This window comes from Camelina sativa, chromosome 8, assembly GCF_000633955.1.
Source record: "Camelina sativa cultivar DH55 chromosome 8, Cs, whole genome shotgun sequence".
Lineage (NCBI taxonomy): Eukaryota > Viridiplantae > Streptophyta > Magnoliopsida > Brassicales > Brassicaceae > Camelina > Camelina sativa.
Genome location: NC_025692.1, coordinates 784,720 through 806,842, shown reverse-complemented (window position 1 = coordinate 806,842; position 22,123 = coordinate 784,720). Strand labels below are relative to the sequence as shown.

The 22,123-nt window shown below is 37.8% G+C and overlaps 4 protein-coding genes and 2 long non-coding RNA genes across 22 annotated transcripts in view; 1 reads left to right on the top strand and 5 right to left on the bottom strand.

Annotated features, from left to right (window-relative positions):
• LOC104705407 overlaps positions 1–4,001 on the bottom strand; it is a 9,087-nt gene extending 5,086 nt beyond the window's left edge. For 4 of the 15 annotated variants that reach the window (XR_002032919.1, XR_002032915.1, XR_002032929.1 and 1 more), the window contains exons 1-18: positions 3,874–3,995; positions 3,586–3,767; positions 3,096–3,482; positions 2,926–3,005; positions 2,703–2,823; positions 2,545–2,588; positions 2,411–2,445; positions 2,156–2,242; positions 1,923–2,044; positions 1,723–1,837; positions 1,532–1,652; positions 1,305–1,410; positions 1,143–1,212; positions 903–1,038; positions 675–830; positions 435–529; positions 224–345; positions 60–117 (exon numbers count right to left, since the gene is read on the bottom strand). This is a non-coding gene — a long non-coding RNA (uncharacterized LOC104705407). Of the gene's footprint in view, positions 1–59; positions 118–223; positions 346–434; positions 530–674; positions 831–902; positions 1,039–1,142; positions 1,213–1,304; positions 1,444–1,531; positions 1,653–1,722; positions 1,838–1,922; positions 2,045–2,155; positions 2,243–2,410; positions 2,446–2,544; positions 2,589–2,702; positions 2,824–2,925; positions 3,006–3,095; positions 3,483–3,585; positions 3,768–3,873 lie in introns of all 15 variants that reach the window. The other 11 variants (XR_002032921.1, XR_002032925.1, XR_002032918.1 and 8 more) reach the window with 11 other exon arrangements.
• On the bottom strand, positions 4,075–4,657 carry LOC109125828. Its single transcript, XR_002032930.1, has 3 exons — positions 4,525–4,657; positions 4,263–4,357; positions 4,075–4,164 (listed from the first exon to the last, which is right to left on the bottom strand). It is a non-coding gene; the product is annotated as an uncharacterized LOC109125828 (long non-coding RNA).
• On the bottom strand, positions 8,650–11,825 carry LOC104709087 (WPP domain-interacting tail-anchored protein 1-like). The gene is made up of 6 exons (XM_010425754.2): positions 11,635–11,825; positions 10,814–11,423; positions 9,528–10,717; positions 9,236–9,415; positions 9,042–9,107; positions 8,650–8,976 (listed from the first exon to the last, which is right to left on the bottom strand). Exons 2-6 carry the CDS (start codon positions 11,403–11,405, stop codon positions 8,650–8,652), a joined length of 2,355 nt encoding a protein of 784 aa, XP_010424056.1. The 5' UTR covers positions 11,406–11,423; positions 11,635–11,825.
• Positions 11,953–15,526, bottom strand: LOC104705402 (1-deoxy-D-xylulose-5-phosphate synthase, chloroplastic-like). Of its 2 annotated transcripts, none has more exons than XM_010421394.2 (10): positions 15,139–15,526; positions 14,841–14,966; positions 14,580–14,747; positions 14,309–14,459; positions 13,881–14,149; positions 13,494–13,761; positions 13,161–13,417; positions 12,784–13,062; positions 12,414–12,698; positions 11,953–12,321 (listed from the first exon to the last, which is right to left on the bottom strand). In XM_010421394.2, exons 1-10 carry the CDS (start codon positions 15,292–15,294, stop codon positions 12,172–12,174), a joined length of 2,109 nt encoding a protein of 702 aa, XP_010419696.1. In that variant the 5' UTR covers positions 15,295–15,526; the 3' UTR covers positions 11,953–12,171. The 2 variants fall into 2 exon arrangements, 1 of the variants encoding a protein (XP_010419696.1); XR_754299.1 differs by having other exon boundaries at positions 12,228–12,321; positions 12,414–12,703.
• On the top strand, positions 16,110–17,782 carry LOC104705401 (putative inactive serine/threonine-protein kinase At5g11400). 2 transcript variants are annotated; one of them, XM_010421392.2, is made up of 6 exons: positions 16,110–16,343; positions 16,442–16,671; positions 16,778–16,940; positions 17,043–17,176; positions 17,259–17,364; positions 17,454–17,782. In XM_010421392.2, the coding sequence occupies exons 1-6, from the start codon at positions 16,262–16,264 to the stop codon at positions 17,759–17,761; spliced, it is 1,023 nt and encodes a 340-aa protein (XP_010419694.1). In that variant the 5' UTR covers positions 16,110–16,261; the 3' UTR covers positions 17,762–17,782. The 2 variants fall into 2 exon arrangements, with proteins under 2 accessions (XP_010419694.1, XP_010419695.1); XM_010421393.2 differs by having other exon boundaries at positions 16,112–16,343; positions 16,445–16,671.
• Positions 17,752–22,066, bottom strand: LOC104705400 (carbon catabolite repressor protein 4 homolog 6). Its single transcript, XM_010421391.2, has 15 exons — positions 21,807–22,066; positions 21,283–21,718; positions 21,030–21,196; positions 20,848–20,913; positions 20,576–20,628; positions 20,421–20,502; positions 20,293–20,342; positions 20,067–20,148; positions 19,762–19,854; positions 19,643–19,675; positions 19,470–19,555; positions 18,562–19,324; positions 18,385–18,470; positions 18,188–18,272; positions 17,752–18,089 (listed from the first exon to the last, which is right to left on the bottom strand). The coding sequence occupies exons 1-15, from the start codon at positions 21,909–21,911 to the stop codon at positions 18,015–18,017; spliced, it is 2,262 nt and encodes a 753-aa protein (XP_010419693.1). The 5' UTR covers positions 21,912–22,066; the 3' UTR covers positions 17,752–18,014.

The window sequence follows — 22,123 nt, the reverse complement described above, 5'->3', positions numbered from 1 at the left end:
TTAAAAAAAAAAAAAAAAAAAAAAAAAAAAGGCAGAGAGAGCAAACTGAGATGACTTACAGAGCAAGAAGAGGGGTATTCCATCGTTTGGATCATAATTCAGCGCCATCTCAATCATCTAGAGAAGCAGCAAAAACAAAAACACAAAAATTCAGTTACATGAATGGGGAACTACTGAAGCGAACGTATTGAGTGATTGTGAGAATTGGAACGACTTGCCTGACTTGTTCGAAAACAGCAATGGAGTCTATACATCATCGATGAACAACTGTTCAGCTAAAATGAAAAGTTGATCGATGGCAGCAGGTTGATTACATCTCCAGAATAAGAATTCAAGAATTTTTCCCTGTAGATATCATAAACGTTAGTGTAATTAGACAGAGAGTAAGAAACAATCCCATCACAAAATCTCCATTGTATTTTGAAAAAGCATACCTGCTGCTTCTTTAGGTAACAATTTTAATGTAGGAACTGAGTTAGCAAAGTGATACTCCTCCATCCATCAATTTCAGTAGATCAGCATGTACAATCTGCAACATAGTCATGACAAGCCACATTTCAGTCAAGAATAATGTTTCCGGGCCAACAACCAAAGCTTATAGCTTTGATTATATAACAAGAGAATCCTATTTTGAGCTCTAAAGCAGAAATAAAACAGAGAAAAAAATATCAAACCTTGGCCTTCTAGTTTGCTCAGCAAGCAGCCTCCTCAAGTCAACCAGTCAACTCAACAAACATCTGGGCTCTTCACTTGACTCCTAGTGTATCTTCTTCTATGGCGAATATGACAAGCCACACTTCAGTACTATTACTGAAACCAAAATGAAACAACTACAAAAAGATCATTATGCTAATGAAATAATATGGGGAAGGATTCAGGAGATGAAACAGAAACAAAAATACCTTGACCAACTGCTGATCTGGTCTGACTCCACAAATGACTCCCACTCCAACGGCTTGGTCACTAACAGACTGAACAAACCTTCTAACAACTGGGAGACTCACCTGTTAGCAGAACCGCCAAGAGAATCCTAACAAACTGTGTAAAGTGAACTCAGATGTTAGAATTTCGAAGTTAATAAAAAAAAAATCCATTAATCTGAGATGTGAAGAAAAGGCAAGAGAGTGAGTAGTAGCGCTTACTTATACTTCGATTGATGTCTACATGGACGGATCATCGGCTCCTTGTGTATCTTACATGGCCAACATGCACCTACCAGAAAGATACATATTAAAACATAGTATACTGATTGTTGGATCCATACCATAAGAAAAGAAAAGCAGATGAAGATTCAGAAAACAAACCTTGTTAGTTTTCAATGTAGCAACTATCAAACAATGGTAGGGCTTTGAATGGCTTTAAGGCTTATTTATCCGATTAATCTTACGGATAAAGTTGTTGCTGCAGAGACTGGATTACATCATTAACAACATGGATTATCGGCTTCAGGGGTCACAAGAGAGAAACTGAGCAAGAATGAGAGAATTGTGGCTTTCTGATTTCTGAGGAAGATTAAGAGATGTGACCGAACCTTGGCCTTTTGAGTTTGGCTCTGCAAGCAGCCTCCTCAAGTCCCCACCAGCCAACAGAACAAACATCTCGAATCTTCACTCGGATCCTTGTGTATCTTCCATGGCCAACAATACATGCACCTACCAAAAAGAGACGTGTGAGTACATTGTCGGATTTATAAGAAAAGAAAAATGAAGATTATCAACAAACCAGTTTAGGTCAGAAGGGGACTTGCGACTTGAGCTCGTTGTCAAGGAAAGGCATGATAAGTGTGGAACCAGAATCTTGTGCACCGTATCCAACTCGCTCATATGATCCCCTTTTCCTGAATATAATCAAGAATAAAGATCACACAAAGTACCTCTTCTATAGTCACATCATAACGAAGAAAACAAAGAAGGGCATTTTACCTTCCTCGTCAATCCCTCCTAGAACATTAAGTAGGGGAAAAACGCTTGAAATAAAGCGTGCTGGAGAGAAGATGAACCATAGCAGGAAAACTCATCTGCCTGCTATGCTGATGCTGATAGATCTGCAGGACACGAAACACAGAGAATAGGATCTTAAATAAGTCTTTTATAAAAATATCTAATATAAGCAAAGGATGAAAGATAATTGATCAAAAGAGGAAAGGAAACCTCACCAAGTGTCTGGACTGGATTTGAGAACCTTCTGCAATGCTTTAACATCAGCCTGAAAGCCATAGCAAGACAACATAGGTTTGTCTGCTCTGGAAAAGTTAAAAGAAGGATAAGAGCTTAACAAGAGTCTTGTAAGTTACATAAGATGACACAAATGAATACTTCTGGTATAAAATTGATGGCAGCAGGTCGGGATACATCTCCAGAAATAAGCATGCAAACAGCGAGTAACAAACAATCCCATCAAAAAATCTCACCTGTTAGCAGAACCACCAAGAGAGAATCCTAACAACTGTGTAAAGTAAACTCAGATGTTAGAATATAGAAATTAAAATATCCATTAATCTGAGATGAAGAAAAGGCAAGAGAGTGAGTAGTAGGGCTTACTTACTTTGATCGATGTCTAAATGGATGGATCATCGGCTCCTTGTGTATCTTACATGCACAACATGCACCAACCAGAAAGAAAGAGACATGTGAAAACAGAGTACATTGTTGGATCCACACTATAAGAAAAGAAAAGCAGATGGAGATTCAGAAAACAAAAACCTTGTTAGTGATCAGCGGCAGCTTTGAAAGGCTTCAAGGCATGGTTAGTGACTTCGCAAAGTTGATTGAGTCCTTCGGGGGCAAAGATCAAGTATGTAAGTGCACAGAAGCCACCAAAACTCTGCAGGGGAAAAAAAAAGAAAACAAGAAATTAAATGACAAGGAACTAAAGTATAGAGTGAAAAATAATAGACAATTAATACAGAGACAGAAAAAGAATTACCTGACCCAAAATAGTCCATAGCTCTCACGTATGGCTACACAACTCGGCTCTTCACTTGGCTCCTTGTGTTATGAATTGACCTGAGAGAGAGAGAGGAAAAAGAAGGGTCATCAACAGCAGTCAAGACATAAAAAAAAAAAGGTATATACGGAATATCTCAAATCAGCAACCTGTATAGTGTCATTAAACTTGCGGATACAAGAAGAACGTGGGATATGGAGTGGTAGCTTCTAGGTGAGAATGAGAGTGAAGGAACATACAGTATAATTGAGAAAATTGCCATCATCACCCTGCAAAATAAGAACATGAACCAAACCAAGCAAGCTCTCAAATGACAAGGATGAAAGAGATATGATCAAAAGAGCAAAGGAAACCTCACCAAGTGTCTGGACTGGATTGGAGAACCTTCTGCAATGCTTTAACATCAGCCTGAAAGCCATAGGAAGACAAGATAAAGGATCTGAAGTTTACTTACAGAGGATTGTTGTTGTGGTTGGGGCGGTGGTCATCCCTAAAATAAGACATGCATATGTATACATCTCCACCATCATCTAGATCTAGAGAAGCAACAAAGAAGTTAGGAAACAATGGGAAGAAAATAAATGTCAATTCTCAATCCAATAATGTAAAAACAAATTAAACTTTTAAAGTAGACTTAACTGATGACTGGAGTAAGGATTGGGAAGACTGAAGTGGAATATTAAGAGACGTATTGAGTCAACAAAGACCACCTCTGTAACAAGAAGGAAGGAACAATTTGATGATGTTCTGAATCCCTTCTTCATCATTCCTCAAATCAAAGTGCATATTTCTCCGATCTGTACTAGAACCCCTTCGTTAATCTTCAAAAAAAGAAGGTATGAATGAATAAAAGTGAAAACAATAAAATCTCAGGAGGCACATTCCCAAATTTAATAAAATTGAAACCAAATAGACATAACATGTTACCTTTCTTGTTTATATAACCGACCAGAGTTTGATGTAGTAGTTACTTACTGTAAAAGAACACTGTCGCCGGCGACAGGCAGTGTTTGTTCTCTGAATACACGAACGCACACACACACCTACACCTGTTTGGTAGTTTCAACCAACCAAAAAAAGAGAAAGAAAGTGATCAAATTTTAGAGAGCACACAAGGGAAGACAAAGACATATATATATGTTACTCGATCAGAGTTTGTAACAAAGTGAGATAAAATCAATCGTCCTCCTGGTTGGAACACGAACACGAACCTGTTTCCTAGTGTCACCACCAAAAGAGAAAGAAACAAAGAAATTAAACCCCCTTTAATTAAATTAACAAACAAAAAAAGACCTAGACCTAAGAGTAGAGATTACCTTCCGTTTTTTAGGGTTTCTGAATCGTCCACTTCCTTGAAACCAAAATCGATCTGAGAGTCATCCTTCTCCTGGTTGGAATTGGAACACGAACCCTGTTTCGTAGTTTCATCCAAAAAAAAAAGAAACAAACAAACCCAATAATAATTAAGATCGCATATACAAGAAAAAAAAAAAACAAACAAACGAGACTCTTATTTCAGAAAGAAAGAAAAAATCAGAATCTGATTCATAGCTACTAGCTAGGGTTTAGAAAATATACCTCTCTCACTCGACTCCCGTTTTGCTCCCCGCGCACCAATTAGAATCGCTCTCTCTCTTTCTCTCGCCATTAGAATCTCTCTCGCTAAACTCTCTGTTCTTATGCGAGTGTTAGTCTATTTATAATAAAGAAAGTGAGGGAGCGTTGTCGACCGACCCAAACTTAATAAACAAATAAAAAATATGGATTTCCTTTAGATGGGAAAACCAGCTAAAATCAAATCCAACTATTTGTCCTAAGCCTAAACTCAAATAACAATCTGAACTGCATTAAAATTTAAATTTGCTACCTAAACTATATAAAATATGGTCAATTTCAATCTTTGTTTGAACAATGTTAAATCAGAGTTTAATGATGTTGAATCAAACGGTCTGTAACATCAACGTAGCACTGGGATTTACCAAATCTATATCGTTTTGGTCATTTTGGGTATTTTATAGCAAGAAATGATCAAAAATAAAGTTTCACAACACACCTGAAAACGGATTCCAATACTCTATTTTTTTTCAAACGATTTATTTCTTGCTACAACACACTTAAAAATGACCAAAACAACTTAGTTTTGGTCATTCCCACTGTCATGTGGATGCTAAAGATCGTCTGACTCAACAACGTTAAACTCGAATTTAACACTGTTTGAACAAAAGTTGAAATTGACAACATTTTCTATAGTTTAGGTAGAAAATTTAAATTTTACTATAGTTCAGATTGTTATTTGCATGGTGTTAAAGTTTAGGTATAAAAAAGCGTTTGCCAAATAGTTGGGGATGATTTTGGCTATTTTCCGCGGGTTGTAATTCAAGGAAATCTAACCAAAAAAGAACCAAATTTAGATTTAATTTGGGCTTTCTTTTGGGCTTATGTATAGTTTGTTGTACTCGCTTATGGGATAAATAAAGAAACAATTGAGAAAAACAAAAAAAAACAAAAAAGACAAAAAAGAACTTGGAAATTAATTAGACTAAGGAAATCACTATTTTTTTATGATTTTCTTTTTTTTACTTTTCCTTTTTCTTAGTATTACTTAGAAAAAGGAAATTGCTATTTTTTTAAACCAAAAAAAGATTTTTTTTTTTTACTTTATCTACCTTTAATAGTATGTTATAAATATATTGATAAATTTAAAAAAAAATAACTTTTTAATGTTTATAAGAAAAAGGAAATTTTACATTTAAAAAAAAGCTACTTTCTTCTTGGAATTATTGATTAGAACTTTCTAAATTAGTAAGGTTTCAACTTTAACCGGTTCTAATCATGAAAATACATAGAAAAAAAGTAACTAGCCCTACTCATGACGTATGTACACTATTCTGATTCTCTCATATATTTACAAAATAAAGGGACAATACATCCACCTTTTTTGATTAGTCTAAATCTTTCTCACCTACGTGTGGTCAGCTGCAGTGATCAGTTGAGACTTGAGAGTCTATCTATATAAGCTAAAGTGTCCATCGAAGCAAACTGAGATACTATAAAATCAACACAGAACTCCTCCGCAATTGTATATATCAGAACGCTACGTCCGTCTCTTTAGGCCGCTCTTGTGCTAGATACACAGCTAAGATTGCCAAAACTCCTAAACCATTCTCTCGCTCAGAATCCCGATACGAAGAGATGTGGAAAACAAGCTCTCCATTAATGCGTCAAAAATTCAATTTATCCCAATCAATGATTGGTGCTGAACCAACATCATCTTAATATACGTATTTAGATTGAGAAAACTCTTTAAAGGAGATCGTTCCCCTTGCAAATGATATAGACTCACTCTAGCAGGATGCATAAAGTATGATCAGTCAACAAGCTTTCCCAGACTCTTCCACAATATATATAAGCACATCATGTTGTGGTGTTTTGGAACAGGGGATGGAGTTAGCGTGTGGGATAAGTCAAGCTCTAGGCCGTTGAGGATTGCAGGAGAACCAATGGTTCAGCATGTTACCATTTGTGATGAACTCACATGCTGAGATTGACATAACAATTGGGTACTATGGCAGTTGCCAATAATAATAAAGGATTAAAATAGCTAAAAGTATTGGAAGTCTGAGTGAAGAGTTTGAAGTAATAACCACAGACGGTTCTAATTCTAATAGGTAGGTTTTCTTCTTAATCTCACACGATTTTAATCTTATATGCATTGTCAACATAATAAAATAACATGCTACGTACGTTATCGAAAATTGATATAATACTATATAGTTCAAGTTTGGCACTTTCAGATATTTACAAAGTCCTACCTGTTTTACAGTTTGAAGCTTAGTTTTCCTTTTCATCATCATCTGTAAACTTCGCCCTGTTGATCTGATCATTCATCATGCAGAGATATAGACTCGCTCCAGTTAACGAATCAAATTTCACTACTGGATACTCCTCCGCAATAGTATCAGAATACTCAAAAGTATCAAACGAAACACTCTTGTGATTCTCCTCGCATATTTGCTGAAAACGCAACGTTAGTCTCTTGAGGCTTGTGCTAGATACAGAGCAAGATTGCCAAAACTCGTGAACCATTCTCTCGCTCACAGTAACCTCAGAAGACCGACATCATCTGTACACTTGATTGAGAAACTGTTTAATAAATAAATGTTCAATTTAGCTAACTATACTAGAAAAGAAGCAAAACAAATTAACGCGTTTTCTGGTTACGTTTTTACTCAATAATAATTATGGTGAACTATATACACGTTTCAAAGTTACCATTTACAGCCGCTATTTCTAAACTAATCAACAAATCAAGAAGTAAAAAAAACTTACTATAATCGGCTCTTAACACTTTTTTGAAATGGCCAAGTCGTCTTAGAAGAACTTCTAATCAACAAAGCAATAAATAAGTCAATAACTTACTAAAATCGACTCTTAACACTTTTCTGAAATTGTTAAGTCGTCTTAGAAAAACTTTCTGTTCAGCAAAGCAATAAGTCAAATTGCATGTCTCTCTTCCATTATATTGTATGTCTTGTCTACTTATCTGATGGGCACAAAAAAAAAACCTATGAGTTTGCAGGAAAGAGCGAGGTCTCTAGAACACATTTCTCACCCCAATTTGGTGAAACTTTTGGGTTACTGTTGTGAAGATAACAAAACACTCTTCTTGGTTTTCGAATACTCGCACAGAGTAAGCTTGGACAGTCACATTTTCGCAAGATAAGATCTCTTCTAGTTAATTAATGAGTCCATTCTGAAAATCAGTATAGACAGTTTTTGCTGTACATATGATATACTTTCATTCATGTTTCCTTCAACAGAAGAAGATGCATTGCCATGGGGAATACGGGTTAAAATAGCCATTGGAATAGCTCAAGGTGTTGCCTTTCTCCACTCGATCAACAAGTTCCCGCTAAATCAAGAACTTCAAAAGCATAACATTATGCTTGACGAGGTGGTAATTGTTTTTTTTTTTTAAATTCAATTCTTCTTCTCTCTTTTTGTTTTATCATCTTTAGAAATTAATACATCAGTTTGGATTTCATCAGCATTACAATGCAAAACTGTTTTATCTTGAATCAATCAAACCGAATGTGTAATGCTTGACAGAAGGTCGAATCACGGTAATACGTGATTACATATCTCCTGAATGTGTAATGCCAGGTACATCAACTTTTGTTTTGCAAAGTCTGATTAATCTTTCACTGTTCAATGTTAAAGACAATTGTGTGATATTGTATGCAGCTCTTGTGGGAATGGAGTCTGATGTTTACATATTTGGTCTGATCTTGCTTGAGCTTTTATCTGGTTCAAACCCTCGAAAACTATTAATCAAGAACAAGCAAAGCTCAGATGTCTGGAATACATCTATCTTGCGCGATCATTATATGATTGAGGAAATAATCGATCCCCGACTTGGAACAGATTACCCTGCGAATGCGGCAATACAGATGGGCACACTCATCCAAAGATGCACCAAGCGGGACCACAAGAAACGACCATTGATGCAACAAGTTTTGGATGTTCTTGATTATATTTCAGAGATTGAGGATTAACGTGTAGAGTTACTGATGTTTGACAATAATAAAAGATAGGGGTTTACTTGTAATAAGTGGAAAAGGCAGTAGTTTAGACAAGACATATAAACAAGAATCATATCTTAACTTTTATAGCAGATTCTCTGTGATGGATAGCCAAAAAGAACTACAAAATAAGTCTGTCATTGTAATTGTAAACTATGACAAAGAGTGAAAAACAAAACTGGCGCCTATGAGACTCAGAAAAAGTGAAAGNAACGGAGCCTCTAGGGAACCGGAAACAAACCGGACGGTCAGTGATGGAAGCTGCAGTTGCAACCATATTAACAAGCTCATCCTCATCGGCAGGAGCCATTGCTATCATGTTTGGTAAGGATGACATATAAGCTATATCAAAAGCTCCACACTGCACTGGACCACCGGATCCAACAAGCCCTGCGCTTGTAATAACAAATCGCACCGCCTTACTTTGCCTATCTACATCATGGACCACCTAACGAAACCATCAAAGACACTAAGGCCCTTTGCTTCTAATAAAACATATTAGAACAGTCTTACTCTGTGCGAGTGAGATGGAGAAAAAGGCNCACTTCCAATATCTGCTTTTAATTCTGTTTCTTCCTCCTACAGAAAAAAAAAATCAGCGACCAACATCACATTTTTATAAGGTCTTCAAAGAATATTCAATGCTTCCATCTTAAAGCTGAATGGTAGAATTCACTTAGATGCCTGCAAAATCAGAATTAATATACCTCTGGATTAATTACTGAAGTGACGGTGGCTTGAGGACTACTTTCTTGATGGCAAGAAGAAGCATTCTGGTCAGACTTTGGTGAACGTTCATTTCCATTGCCACTCTCCATAATACCAGTTTTTCCAATCTTTTTCAACTTCACCATCAACAGACAATTCTCTCTTGACAAGTTAGTTATCTGCAAAAGAAGTATCAATATCTAAGCATCCACTATGATGATGGTGAAGCTACAAAGGACATGAAATAACACCAAACTGGGTTTCTGAGTATATGCGTTAAAGTCTTAATACCTGCTTATGAAGTCGTTCTCGTTCAGCAGCTAGCTGCATGACCAGTTTTTTCATGATCTTGTTATGTAAAGCAATATCTTTAGCCGTTCGAATTTTTCTTTCTTCTGCTTGCTGCAAAAATTTCTCCCCTTCTTTCAATCTACCTTTGAAGAATTTCAGTTCTTCGTTGAGCTCTGCATTAGACTCAGATACCATAATCAGCTTCTCCTCTGTATAGTCAGCCCTGTTTTCAGCCTTCAAAACTTTGGATTTAAGATCATCAATCACATCCTCCATATCAGAAACAGTAGAATATAACAAGTTCTGCTTTTCTTTACTTGCTTCAACAGCTGCAACTGCATGCTCTAGTTGAAGATCTGAGTCCCTCAAGTGTTTCTCAAGCGATGCTAACTTCTCCAGAGTGAAGCCCTTGTCTCTGAAAGTCCCCAACTCGTCTTGAAGCTCCTTTTGGCTTTCTTCTAGAATTTTGCACTTGGATTCTGCTTCTTCAGCCCTAGCTTCAGTTTTGGCTAACTTATCTTTCAGTTCCACATTGATACGTTCAAGATCTTTTATCAGAGCACCAGAAGTAGCATCCGCATCTTCTGTTTGAAGCCCATATTCATTCAGTTGTTCCTCAAGGGAGCTGACTTTTTCACTTAATGAGGAATTCTCAGTGTTCAACAGAATCATTTTTTCCTCAGCTTCTCTCAAACTCTCTTTTAAGCCTTCTGTTTGCGCCATAAGAAAGTCATGAAGTCTTGCATTGCTGCTATCAAGTTTGTGCAAGGCGCATTCCTTAGCTTCTAAACGTTCCTTTGAATTAACGAGCTCAGACCTCAAGTTATCTTCCCGCTTAAAAGAGCCGCTTAGATTGAACTGAAGAACTTGGAGTTTTCCAGACATCTCCTTTGACGTTCCCTTAAAGACTTCCGCAGCATTATCTGACTCAAGCCACCTCGAGAACGCATCTTCGGTAACTTCTTCCATGTAGACAACATCCTGCTCGGAAGAATATAGTTTCATTTCCAGTTCTCGTTCAGTATTTCTTGATTCACTTAGTTTCTTTTCAAGTTCCATCTCCTTAGCCAAAGATTTCTCAAGCATCCTCAAAACATTCCTTTGCTGATCAGCAGTCTGCATTTTGATCTTAGCGCTAAGATCACCAAACTCACCATCGTTTTGAGACACTGCAGTTTTTCCTCCAGACCCTGCCAAAACAAAGTTAACATACATAACTTTAATCAAAGCCTGAAAATTTTTCACCAGCTATAGTCATCATGAAAAAAATGTTTAAAGACACTTACAGCTTCCAAATTCTACCAAACCAGAAGATAACCTCTGAAAGTTAGAAGATTGCTTCTTCATTTCCACCACTTGGTCCATTAACTGACCCAAAGACTGTTCAGCATCATGCAACTTCCCTTCCAAATCCAAGAAAGCTTCTCCATCATGTTGAAACGGAGATATCATAACACGCGCACTTTGAATCTCGTCCTGGAGAAAACCAAGAAGCGATTCAAGTTCTTTCACCTCTGAATTGAGAATTGAAGACAAGAGATCAAACTCCAACGCCTTCTCAGCCGAATCATCATTACTCAAAGGCTCTTCTTCTTCTTTTTCTTTCCTAGTAACAAAAGACTCAAAATCATTTTCCCTGGTGCCGAGTTGCATAGTAAGAAGACTTAGATTGACCAATTTCTCAGAGACAAAAGCAAAATCCAATTCAACTTTTGTCAAAACTTCGCCAGCACTTGAAAGTTGTGGATTCATAACTTGCCCTGTAAGCGAGAAATCTTCAAAAAAGCTTTCTTTGGTTGTTGAACTTGGCTCTGGTACGAGGCTGTCGTTGTCATCAACAGAGACAGCTCTATGATGTTCCGTTTCTGTTTCCATCATTCAATTTTTTTTTTATAACTGCAAACAGATAAAGCATCAATTCTTGTCAACAAATTGAATTAAGAGACCTGAAAAAATTAGGGCTTTTTAAAAAAAACTAGATGCAACGATCATGGGTTCCGCTAAAATCAGAATGAACTTTTCGATTCCTAAAAGAATCTAGGTAAAAGTTCCGATCTTTACACTTAATTCCGATCGACACAAAACGAATGAAAAGGAGAAAACTTACATGAAGAAACGAAACCACAGGATTCAGATAGAAGCGAAATGATCGAGTAGCGAGAGAGACAGAGATCGAGAAGAAGAAGAAAAAGAAGGAATCAGGTTTTGTAATTTAAACGAATATTGAAAGTAACTCTTTACTAATTTTTAAAGGAAAGCTTTTTTAATTAGTGTCGACAAATTCAATTTGTTTGTTTCCAGATATGGGACATTGTATCTGTTTACACCAAATAGAGAAACTTGTAGCTGTATGTGTGTATAGTAGAAGAGACTTTACAACAACAACAAATTGCGAATATGAAGAAAATTGGGGAAACCGTGTAAAAACTAAAAAGTAATTAGTGAATTTTCATACTCTATATTTACAATATACAAACGTAGCAGATTGCTCTTCCAAAATCAGGATATCATATTTCTTGAATTCTGAATATATTATCTACAAATTTTGTTTAAGAAACTTTATAATTACACTCGTCATAAATGTGATGCCTTTTTAAAGTCTCTGAGCTTCTTGTGAAGGTAAATCCCTCATGAGAAGGTTATGCTAGCTCATGAGGAGCAATGCTTCTCGAGTGCGACCCAAAAGACTCAGAGCGGTTGCTGCTATGTGATGTCCAGTTAGCCCAGCAAGTGCAAGCTGCTCGCTAGGAGAAGCTTCTTCGATGTAGCCATCTGGTAATACAATCGGTCTCCACTACCAATTTTTAAATCCCAACAAAAAAAGTAAATCAGAAATTTTTAAAAGATGAGAACTTTGAAAGAGATGGGGTTTTGATTTTTATCTACCTTGATGTTTCTATCGAGCTGGCCATCGAGGGCTATGAACTGTGCCACATGAGAACCAAACCCTCCAACACAGCCTTCTTCGATAGTGATGAGGAATTTGTGGTTCTGACATAGATCACGCACAAGCTTGATGTCGAGGGGTTTGCAAAATCTTGCATCAGCTACAGTCACGTTCAAACCGAGTTTAGAGAGAAGCGAATGAGCATGAAGACAATTCTGAACCATGGCTCCATACCCAAGCAAAGCCACATCTTGACCTTCTACAAGAACTCTTCCTCTTCCGATCTACTCTAATATAATAAAGCGATTCTTGTTGTCAGCACAGTCTGCTTTTGCAACAAAAAGATTTGACGATTAGATTGGAACTTACTTTAATTGGTACTCCAATGGGGACGAGATAATTCCTGTCGACAACGGAGCCTCTAGGGAACCGGAAACAAACCGGACGGTCAGTGATGGAAGCTGCAGTTGCAACCATATTAACAAGCTCATCCTCATCGGCAGGAGCCATTGCTATCATGTTTGGTAAGGATGACATATAAGCTATATCAAAAGCTCCACACTGCACTGGACCACCGGATCCAACAAGCCCTGCGCTTGTAATAACAAATCGCACCGCCTTACTTTGCCTATCTACATCATGGACCACCTAACGAAACCATCAAAGACACTAAGGCCCTTTGCTTCTAATAAAACATATTAGAACAGTCTTACTCTGTGCAAGTGAGATGGAGAAAAAGGCGAAACCTGGTCATAAGCTCTTTGTAGAAAAGCAGAGGGAATAATGCAAAAGGGCTTCAGACCTCCTGAAGAAAGACCAGCGGCGAATGTGACAGCGTGCTGTTCAGCCATTCCGACATTGAAAAACCTGTCTGGAAATCTCTCCTGAAATGTAACAAGGGATGCATCAATCTCCATCCCTGCATGAACCACAACAATACCTCTATCCTTTTCTGCCTCCATCACTAAAGCCTCCACAAAGCAATGACTGTAAGTGCGTCTGTCTGAGACACAAAAAATGAACTGTCAATGTCAAGATATGGATAGTGTTAAGAAAATTACATAGGCAGAGGAATATACCTTTGACCATGATCTTCTTTCCGATTTCTGCATCTCGGCTTTCCTCTGTGATCACGTGGACCAACACAGGACCCATTGAATCTAGAGAAGATACTTCTCGGAGAACACAAACTAGATCTTCAATGTTGTGTCCATCAACAGGACCAATGTAGTACAAACCAAGTTCTTCAAAGAGAGTTGATCCTGTTGGTCCAACCATTCCACGTGCATACTCATCGACTTTGGCTGCCCATTCATACATGCCCTTTCCAATTCTTTTCGTCATAGCCTGTCAAAATCCACAGCAAAAACAAATAATCAAATAACATCTACATTGTTGAACATGAAATTTCCAGCCTCAAAATTGCGACCAACTAAGTTTAACAAAGAGAGTATAGGAATGCTTACTTTAGCTAATTCTCTAAATTTGCGGAAAATTTTGCTAGATTGGATTTTGCTCATGATGCTAGATAGTGCACTGATGGATGCCTTGGATCCCTGCTCCATATTTGGATGTAAAGAGTGACAGCTATCATTAAGTATAACGATCATATTAGAATCCAAATAACCAGCATTGCTCATTGCCTCATATGCTTGACCAGCAGTTATTGTCACATTGTCTATCACAACCACAACCCGGTCTCTCTTTCCTTTTATATCTCGAGCAACCGCTAATCCTAAGAAACAAAAAAAAACGTTCAGTACACCTAATCGATAAAAAGCGTTCATTAGCTAAGTCTACTTCTTGTTTTAGGGAAAATAGGCAAAAGGATAAGGAAATAAACTAAAGCTATATAGGCAACTGATTCTTTAACACAGGGTGACAATAAAATTACCGAGCCCAGCAGAAATGCTGTTGCAGCCATGCCCAGCCCCAAAAGAATCATATTCACTCTCCTCCAATTGAGAAGTGACCCCAGAAGTACCGGTCTTTTGTCTCGATGGTATTGCAGACCAACGTCTTGTCAAAACTTTATGTGCATATGTCTACAAAGGACAAATCAAGCTATTAACACAACAAGAAACACATGAAAACCTTCCAACATAGGTCCAAAGCACAAGGAAATCAAATCATCAATCCCCCTGAATTTCAAAACATGAGCTTACTTTTTCCACATCATCCCACAATATATTGTCAACCGGGGCACGGAAAACATAATGCAGAGCAAGGGTAAGCTCTATTGCAGCCAAGCTAGGGTTCATAGACTTTTGGATCTTCTTCCATAATACAGAATGAAGCTCCGTACGTATTTCATCAGCTAATAGCTTCAACTCCTACAAAAATCAAAACCCACTTCATCAACCCCAAGCCCTTTCAGTTTTTTTCATTCAACTACATATGGCATAAGACCATCAACAAAAAGTTACCTGAACACTCAAATTCTTCAACTGCAATGGAGTTTCAATGCTGTCTAGTATTGGCGTCTCAAATATCTCATCGCAGTAGTCATCAGTATTTGGCAAAGAACATACCCGAGCTCGATTTATACAGTCCTGGATATCAAAAACGCCTACATTAGGAGAATCCACCAACTAAAGACGATCCAAATCCGAAGAAGCAAAACACGCAATTTGATAGAAATCTTGAGAACCCATATTTGAACTTTTTGTGTTATTGGCATAAAAGAGATTAAGGGAAATAACAAACGACGGGTTCTCTCCTTACCTTGTGAGTGGAAGAGCTTGGAGCTGAGAATAGGATCTTTCTGGAAACATCAGCTTTACATGGAAGCGAGGAAACAGTAACATCCGACCTCGAATTCAAATTCTGGTAGAATCGAGCTGAGATTCCGAATTGGTAACTAATCGAAGCCGAACCCATGAAGAGAGAGAAGCAAAACAACGGACGAAGAAGATATCAAAACATTACAAAGGGAATCTTCGTGCGAATTCGAAATAAATGCCGCGAAAAACGCCTGAGAATGTTGAGAAGATGAGAATATGGCGAAGCTTTTAGCGATAATTAAAAATTAAAAAAAAAAAATGGCGAGAAGTCACAGAATCAGAATCCCAGAGGAGTTGTTTGGAGAGAGAGAGAGGAAGAAGAAGAAGAATAAGAACATTTGTTGCATAACATTGGGGCCTGGAGGTATTAATTAAAGCCCATAAGAGTATATGGGATTTTTAAAACCCAATAATATTTTAATTGGGCCTATTCCATAATTGTAAATAAATTATCCAATCATCCTTATTCCTTACGGTTACATTACAGTATAGAAAATTTTGAAAATTAAATCTATATACTATTTTTGTTCAAATTATAAGAACCAACGAAGATAAATAAAATACTATATTATAAATTCAGGCTATTTCGGCTTTGAAAGAAGAGAAGGAAAACAAAATTAACGCGTTTTTGGTTTTGTCCTTTTGTACATTTTGACTCGATAGTAATTGTGTGTGTGTCCTACACGTTTCAGAGTTACCATTTATTACAGCCTCTATTCTAATCAATAGATCAACTAAAAGCAATAAGCTAAAAATTGTTTACTTGAGTTGGAAAATTTTCTAATCAACAATAAAGCAATAAGTCAATAACTTACTAAAATTGACACAACACTTTTCTGAGATTCTTTACTTGAGTTTTCGAATTTTTTCCCCAACTTAGTAAACTAGAGTACTGTCATGCATATAGGGCTATGTAGTGGTTTCTTTTTCTTTCTTTTTTATTGCTCAGCAGCGTCACTTTTACAACTTGGAATAACTTTGTAACCTCTTTTAAACCAGAAGTATCTTTGCAAAATTCCAAACTTGAGTGATGTATTGAGAATTCAGGCCTTTCATCATCAACAATGGGAAACATCGTAAAGCCTTTCAAACAACAACAACCTTCTTCATATGCTTACCAGCCTCTCACCGTACCTCTAATTTCAGGTACATGCATCTCTGTTTTCAAAAGCACTTTACTATTGTTAATGTTTTAAAAAAAAAAAAATACGTAACTCAAGTTCTTATCTATGTATATGGAAAAGTAGAGGCACAAAACGAGGATATGAAAGACTTCAGCTTCTCGGAATGGATGAAAGCAATGGAGAAATTCAGACAAGACAGGGTCAAAATTTGCGAGAATAGCTGTATTCGAGCATTCTACAAGGGCTACATCGATGAAACCACATTTGCACCATCAAGAACTAAAACAGGTACTCCTGTTTCTGTCATCGAATGTGTTCATAGTACTTCACAGGCTCTGCAAGAGTGGATGGTAAGCAAAGTCTGTTCTCTTTCCATTCAACTATTTTATGTATTTTTTAAAAGTTGTCTTTATGTGTTGTGTACTAATTGATGGGCAAAACACCTATGAGCTGCAGGAAGAAGTGAAGTCTCTAGAAAAACATTCTCATCCAAACTTGGTCAAAATTTTGGGTTACTGTTGTGAAGATAACGAATCACTCTTGGTTAACACCAACAAAAGTTCACTCTTGGTTTTAGAATACTTGCACAAAGGACGTTTAGATCATCACATTTTCGGAAGTTAAGATCGATCTCTCTTCTAATTAATGTGTCCATTAATTCTATAAATCGGTATTAGATAATTTTGCTTTACATTCAGTTTCAATGTTTCTCTCTCAACAGAAGAAGAGGCATTGCCATGGGAAACACGGGTTAAGATTGCCATTGGAACAGTTCAAGGTCTTGTTTTTCTCCACTCGATCAAGAATAGACCGCTACATTTCGAATTTAGACCGCATAATATTATGCTTGACGAGGTAACGACTTTATTTCCATTCTTCTTCTTCTGTTTGTTTTGTGATCTTAGCAACTAATATCCCCAAGCTTGGATTTCATCAGCAATACAATGCAAAATTGTTTTATCTTGAATCAAACAATCAACGTTTGAAAGACGAGAGATTTATGGGTAGAACTGAATACATACCTCATGAATGTGTCATGTCAGGTACACAAAATTCTTAAGTTTTTGTTTTACAAAATTCGGATTAATCTTTCATTGTTTAATGTTAAGACAACTGTGTAATATGTATGTAGGTTATGTGGGAATGGAGACTGATGTTTACATATTTGGCGTGATCTTGCTTGAGCTTTTAGCTGGTTCAGTAGACAGATTAACAAATTTGCAGAATCAAAGCGCAGGTGCTCGGACTGGATCTTTCTTGTCCGAAAATTATAAGATTGGCGAAATAATCGATCCCCGACTTGGAACCGATTATCCTATGAATGCCGCAACACTGATGGGCATACTCATCCAAAGTTGCACCAAGCGGGACAAGAAGAAACGACCATTGATGCAACAAGTTTTGGATGTTCTGAATATTATTGCAGCGACTGAGTACTAATGTGAGATGTCCTTATATTGGACACAAGGACATTGATAATGCTAGGTGTTCATCTGTAATAACTGAAAAACTGGAGCCTATGAGATTCTGTAAAAAGTTTACTCTTAGATGTTATGCTGGGATATAATTTAAGCTATTGTTGACGTTAAGATCACCAACATTGCAACGAGAATGTGCTTGAACCCAGGAGCTCCAACATCTTATCTCCTTACACTTTCTTAGATTTCTAATGCAGTCACCCACCTGTTTATCATCAGCTTTTGGGCAGAGTTTTGCTGCTGCAAAAGGCCAACTCTGAAACCAGTGCAATGTGATCGCTTCCCCATTTCTGTAACAAACCAGGAAATACAAAAATGAGAAAATTTTGTAGTTAATTCAGTTAAAAAGCTAGGCTATAAAAGAAACAATAATATCATGGGAGTTTACTGGAGTTGGGAAGCCTGGTGTCCACTGCATTGCTTGCTTTGGTATTGGAGCAAGCACACGCACTGTTTGAAGACCTTCCGACCGCCTAACCCAAACCAGAAATCAAACATGAGAATATGTCAAAACGTGCATAATCCACAATAATGAAGTAATATACTAATCTTTATCACAAATGGTTTTGCTTCTAATGCTAATACCATATGTAGTCAACTGTCCCCATGAAACATCTGTGATAACTGGTCACTACAGGTTCTCCGTTTTCATCCCTTGTGTTTGCTTGGCCCTAACCACAAATTTCAACAGCTTCCTAAGTATATAATTTCTCAAGGAACAGAAGATAAAAGGACAAAACTGTAGGAAATATATTACAATACCTCCACTTCTGAGTAAGTGCTCTTCAGCTCCAGAGCATGTTCAACCGTTGTTCTCTCTGGGTCACCTGTTGCAGTTGCTATCTCCATTGGAGTCCAAGAGGATGGACTATAAGTGATTTTGTCACTATTAAGAGCTTCAAACCCCGATTTAAGTGGAAGTTCATTTACAAGTTCCCCTTTTTGACTCAAGTCTTCATTATTATCATGTAGCTTAGCCAAAAAGGTTTCCCCATCTTCACCTAAACTTTCTTCATCTTGCGCGAATACTACTGGTTCGTCCAATGTTAAGCCATCTAGTTTCACCTCAGCCAAAGTAGTGTCAACCTTGGTGGAGAAACTAGATGAAATATCTTGATCACTAGAACATATTTCCTCAGGGGAATGCTCTGTTTCTGATAAACCGGAACTTACAGAATGATCTGTATTCAAATCTTCTCTAGCACTGGAAGCATGTTGAGGTTCTGTATCTGATATGGTTACTGAAGAAAGATCTTCAGACATCGAGAGATTCCCGGAGACATCAGGTTTTCTGTTTTCTATTCCAAAATTACAATCTGAGGCCATATTCTCGCCTGGTAATACTTGGTCTGAGCTGGAGGTGGCTTTGTGACCAGCAAGAATTGTATCACCACATGGAAGATCAGATGTCTTTTCGGAGGGGGCCTTTCCAACATCTATGTTGGAGTTATTCTCAATATGAGCATTTGTGATGGAATCTGATGGTTGATCTTGACCTTCTGGAGATTTATTGGCGGACTGAACCCTGGAAAATTGAGGAGGCTTATCAACCATGCTGGCAATTGCAAAAGCAGAGTAGAACCCAAAGATTCTTGAGTAAACATGGAGGTGTTAAGTTGAAAAACCAAATACATAATGATGTCGAAGAACTTAGTGAGTTCTTGCTCTACCTCGTCGTATTTTCTGGCCTTGGTGGACGAAACTCACCAGAACCTTGCCCTGAAACTTTGTCTCTAGCCAAACCAGACAAATCCAACTGCAGAGAGCAGCACAAGATACAATGTGAACCATATATACAATGTTACTAAATAGATGAAGGACTTGCCTAACAATGAAGCTTTACCTTCCGGTCTGAAATAAAGTTGTACAAATGACTCTGCAACCAGGTGGAAAAATGTTAAGACCATGTCACAAAACAAGTTATTTTGAGTATACCAACTGGTTAAGGTAAGAGTGTCCTACCTTTGGTGTACAATTGAAATCCCCACAAAGAACAACAGGCGCATCATCCCAGAGTTTTGAAACAGTTTGAGCTTTATCTAAGAGTGTCCTGACCTACGTAGCAGAGATAAATACATAGATGATAAATGGAAACAGTTAAACAAACCAAGTTAAGCAAGAGGCGGAGTGTTTTGCTTCAAAAGTTTTATCTAAGACAACTAACACTTTTACATGTTCATGTGTATAGATAGAGTTAAATCAAAGAGTAAAACTGTCGTTTGGCAAAAGATTTCTACAAACTAGAATATGGCACTAAAGGAAAGTACCTGACCAAGTTTAAAGTCTCCTCTTTTAGGATTAAAAAGCACGTGAATGTTACAAATGACAACTCGGTGGGAACCAGCAGAGCTGCAAAAAGAAATGGCAATTCACTTCAACCTACCCACAAAGTATAGCCCATAACTGAAGAAAATCAGCCGCTTCCTAGTGAATGTCAATTATCCATCCATTAAATGATATGGTAGTAACATTTATAGATATTTTTTAAGTTACCTTTCAGGTGGAGGGGTCTCATTTTCTTTTGTACGTGAAGTCAACAGTGTCTACACAGAACCAAATTTGATTTAGGGTAAAGTGGCAAATGTATGTAAGTCACTATCCCCATAAGGTATTTATATTACCTCAAGCACACAAATTTGGGCAACATTATCCCGAAGACCAAGTTGATTGAACTGGATGCTTTCCTCATGAACCAACTTGAATCTAATATGATAAAAATGAGATCCCAAACAAGATTCCAAACTGAAATACACAAGGAAGAGAAAGGGAATCAAACCTATTTAATCGCCAAAATATTGCACAGCCGTCAACAGCATTACCAGTCCGCATCTACATTTTCATACGAAAGAATTAGCCCCACAATTGAAGCCTAGTTCTTACAAGCTCTGATACATACCATATAATCTTTTTTACTCCAAGAGAGTCAGTAGAGAATACAAACTCAAAATCAAATCTTTAAAAAACACTAAGCAATGCAGGTGATGCTGACTCGTAAGACAGATAGATAAACCCTAATTGTTTTTCAACAAATTTAGAACATATAAGTACCTTCCAAATGCCACTATATCCCCGGGGCTTCATCTCCTCCTCTAAGTCCTGAAATTTATCAACTTCCTGACATATGCCAAAAACACATTAGATCACTGTGCACACGATGAAAACGCAACAGAGCTTTGTCTTCTTAGTCCTTCATACAAAAAATAACAAGAAGATATAGCAGAAACAATAACCTGAAGGCACATTATATCTGCAGACCACAGGCCAAGCTCGAACACTAATTTGCTCTTTCTACATCCCCAACTCAACATGTTCCTCGGTATGTGAAAGTAAAGACTTCTCCAGTGATCATTTGCAAGGTAATCCGCCAATATATTATACGATAGAACAACAAACTTTTCTGCACAAAGAAAAACGTAAATCAAATTGCGATGATCAAAGTGGCGTGAAGTTGAATGAGATGATCAAATTTTTAGCATAACTTACCGGAGCCAGGAGGCAGTGGCGTTTTAGCATGTTCCCATTCACGGTAGTCTGAAGGTTTTGATCGCGGCCGTTGACGGAAGCTCCGCTGCGGAGGCGGCCGAGACATCTGGTTTTGATAGAACGGCGGGGGAGGGCAAGCGGTATAGCTTTGATTGGATGGCGGATGATTAGGTTGACGGAATTGTTGCCACTGACCTCGAGACGGCGGCGGAGGTCGAAATCCGTAATTCGGATTGAACGGTGGTTGCTGCCGCTGACCAAACGGAGGCTGATGTTGTCGGTAAGGTTGACCATGCCGGAATCGGAGATTGGCGTCATGAACTGACTGAAAATGCGAGTCTTCAGTAACGAACTGGTCTCTTCTTCCTGCGTCATTGTTGTACGGACGATCGGAGAAACTTCTCCCACCTCGGCCTCGTCCTCGGCCACCTCTGTACTGCTCCGTAAGAAACAAAATTAATCTTCCATTAACCGAAGCAACGCAGCGAGAGTGATACGAAAATAACATGGCTGAGGAAATTTACCGGAGCACGAGTAGACATGGTGGTGAAGATTGGAATAGAGATAGTGGAGGCGTCAGCGAAGGCAACGTCTGAGAAAACTTGGGAAACGAAACGAGAACGCCGCATTGGTCAATCGGATCGAGGGAGTAAAAGAGCGACTCGAGGAAGCCGGTGCTTAATTGCAGAGGCGGAATCAATCCGATGAACGGCGATTCTTAGACAATCGTGCCGTTTTTGGAACCTAGAAGTACACAGCTCTCTGTCTTCACTATGAATTAACGGCACGCAAGCCAATGTCATTTCTTCTACAGTTCTTTATTTACTTCAATATTCAACAC